Below are 2708 nucleotides of genomic sequence, written 5' to 3'. Positions count from 1 at the left end.
AAAAAAAAAAAAAACAAAAAGCCAGTGATGGTCAAAATGCAAGGATATAGGGCTGGATGTGTGGCTCAGTGGGAGACCATTTTGTTTAGCATTTCCGAGGTCCTGAGTTCAATTCCCAGTAAAAAAAAAAAAAAAAAAAAAAAAACCACTAAAACTAGAATGCCAGCTGTGGTGGCACATGCCAGTAATACCAGCACTAGAAAAGCCATGGCAGGAGGATCACCGTGAGTTCAAGGCCTGCACGGACTATACAGGGAGACCCTAAATCAAAAATTAACAACAAACACAAACAAAAATCCTAAAGCTATTCTATTTGATCAAGTTACTCCCTTTTTAGGTATCTTTCCAAAAGAGCTAAGCTCATCATATTGCACTGATACATGCACGACCTATTTTTAAGTAGCACAATTTGTAATGGCTGAATCTTGGAGTGGCCTATATGTTCAAGAAAGGATGGCTGCATAAAGAAAATGTGGTTGAGGACTACTCTGACATAAAGATAAACTTAAGGCATATGTGGGAAAAGGGGTTCACCTTAATAATATAAGGTAAAGTGAAGTAAGGTTTATTTTTATAACCCCAAAATACAAATACAGAGCAAAATAAAGGACAGACAGAAGTAGGGAGATAGATCCTTCTATATGAGATGAAGACAGAGGACAGAGGAAGGGGTTAAAAAAATTAAGATGTGTCATGTGCATGTACTAATTTCCATAAGGAATCATGGTATTAAAACATTTAAGGTGGGCATGGTGGCAAACATGCATCATCTTAGCACTACAGAGGCTAAGCCAGGAGGATTGCTGCGAGTATGAGGCCAGCCTGGGCTACATAGTGTGATCCTACCTCAAAAAACCAAGCCAAACCAAAAGAAACATGTACTAATAAACAAACTGGAAAAAAAAAAAAAAAAGTCATGTAAAGTAACAATAACATAATAAGGCACCAAATCAAAAAAGATTTTTAGGGGCTGGTGAGATGGCTCAGTGGTCAAAAAGCACCTACTTAGAACAAGCTTGGCAAAGCACAGGGACCGAAGTTCAATCCCCCAGCACCATATGCCAGCCAGCCCTGCCCCCTGGTGGGCTGAGCTGGCCACACACACACACACACACACACACACAAATAAATTTAAAAAAAAAAAAGACTTTTATAAACCATTGTTTGAGGTGACCGTTATACATACTAGCAGAACTGCCAAGTATTCTCAATGTGTAAGTATTTAGGTAAATGAAAAATTATTTATGACCCAAGCAGAAGAAATGTAGGTTTTTCAAGAGAAGGAACTTAATTTATTCTGGAATGTGAAGTATTAAAAAATAAAGAATATAAATGTCAAAAAATATAGTCAGATGTCTTGTAGAATATACATGGTTTTAAACGTTATCTGTACTATATTATTGATTTTTTTAAAGATCAATGCCAAGAATTAAAGATTTACATATCAGATCCTCTAAAAGTAAAGCCAAGAATATTGCTGAAATAGGGCCTGCCAGATAGCTCAGTGGATTAAAGCGCCTACTTAGGCAGATAACAGTGGCAGGGGTTTGATGCCCTGCAAGCAGTACTGCCCCACCTCCACGGGATGCTGAGATGTTGACGAGACTGGGCGTGGTGGTGCACGCCAGTAATCCCAGCAGTTGGGAGGCTGAAAACAGGATAATCACTATGAGTCTGATCAGTCTGATCTACATAGTGAGACCTATAAACCCTGCACCAAAATCATTAAAAAAAAAAAAAAAAATTGCTGAAGTATATTCCCTAATGTATTAATTATTTCATTAATTTTAATGAACATACTTCTTTAAAGCAGGGTGAAGGGTTTCGGATTTGTTCTAGCATAGCCCATTTAACTGTTGCTTGTCGAATGTTTCCATCATATTCTCTAGAACTCTGTGTACCACTGGGAGTGCCTCTCGATCGTTCATATCCTGGTTCATTAAAGTAAGGCTCAGCTACTAATATAAGAGACTGGACAGACACCAACACCTGAAAAATAAAAGAAATAAGAAATTATAAGGGAATATTTGTACTTCAAGTAAACTGCTATCTTGCTTTATCCAGAGTCACTTTTAGTATGGATCTCCATGTGCTTCTGTTAACACAAAACTGACTTCATGAGTGTATCTTTGAAATACTTTATTATTAAAGCAAATTAAGCCAAGTACAATAAAGTATTATAAAATGTTATGTATCTCCTCAGTTTTACATTCCTGAATGCCTAAGTAATAGCTACAGGGATTCTATTTTTTTAAATGTATTTAGTGCAGGGCCTATAGGGTCTTACTACGTAGATTGGACTTGTAGTGATTCTCTCTTTTCAGTCTCCCAAGCGCTGGGATTACAGGTGCGTGCCACCACCCCCAGTCTCAATTGCAATCTCAGCGTGCCCTGGGGGTGGGGCTGGTATGGCACAGGATTCTATTTTTTGAAGAGGAAAAAAAAAAAAAGTTAACATTCTACTCACTCACATCACCCTCACTTGAAGACACGGCCTTGGCTGGTCTCATATTCCTGAGCTCAAGTAATCATTCTGTCTCAACCTCCTGAGCAGCTGGGCCTATGGCACTTGCCACTGTATCCAGCTACCATCCATATTACAAATATTATTCCCAAATTGTCCTTATTTTTGAAGTCGGTAATACTATCCATACACTTTGAACAACACTCACAAGGAGAACTGCATGAGGTAGTTTTTTTTTTTTTTT

The 2708-nt window shown here is 38.1% G+C and overlaps 1 protein-coding gene across 8 annotated transcripts in view; it reads right to left on the bottom strand.

Moving 5' to 3' along the window:
* Positions 1 to 2708, bottom strand: part of Birc6 (baculoviral IAP repeat containing 6) — a 256628-nt gene that overhangs the window by 8664 nt on the left and 245256 nt on the right. For all 8 annotated transcript variants that reach the window (XM_004627598.2, XM_004627599.2, XM_023711251.1 and 5 more), the window contains exon 72: positions 1801 to 1989. In XM_004627598.2, coding sequence (XP_004627655.1) covers positions 1801 to 1989 — 189 coding nt within the window. The remainder of the gene's footprint in view (positions 1 to 1800; positions 1990 to 2708) is intronic.

The sequence above is a fragment of the Octodon degus genome, unplaced genomic scaffold (genome assembly GCF_000260255.1).
Source record: "Octodon degus isolate 3935 unplaced genomic scaffold, OctDeg1.0 scaffold00020, whole genome shotgun sequence".
In the NCBI taxonomy this organism is placed as follows: Eukaryota; Metazoa; Chordata; class Mammalia; order Rodentia; family Octodontidae; genus Octodon; species Octodon degus.
Note: the sequence above shows the minus strand (reverse complement) of the source record. Positions and strands in the feature narration are given on the sequence as shown.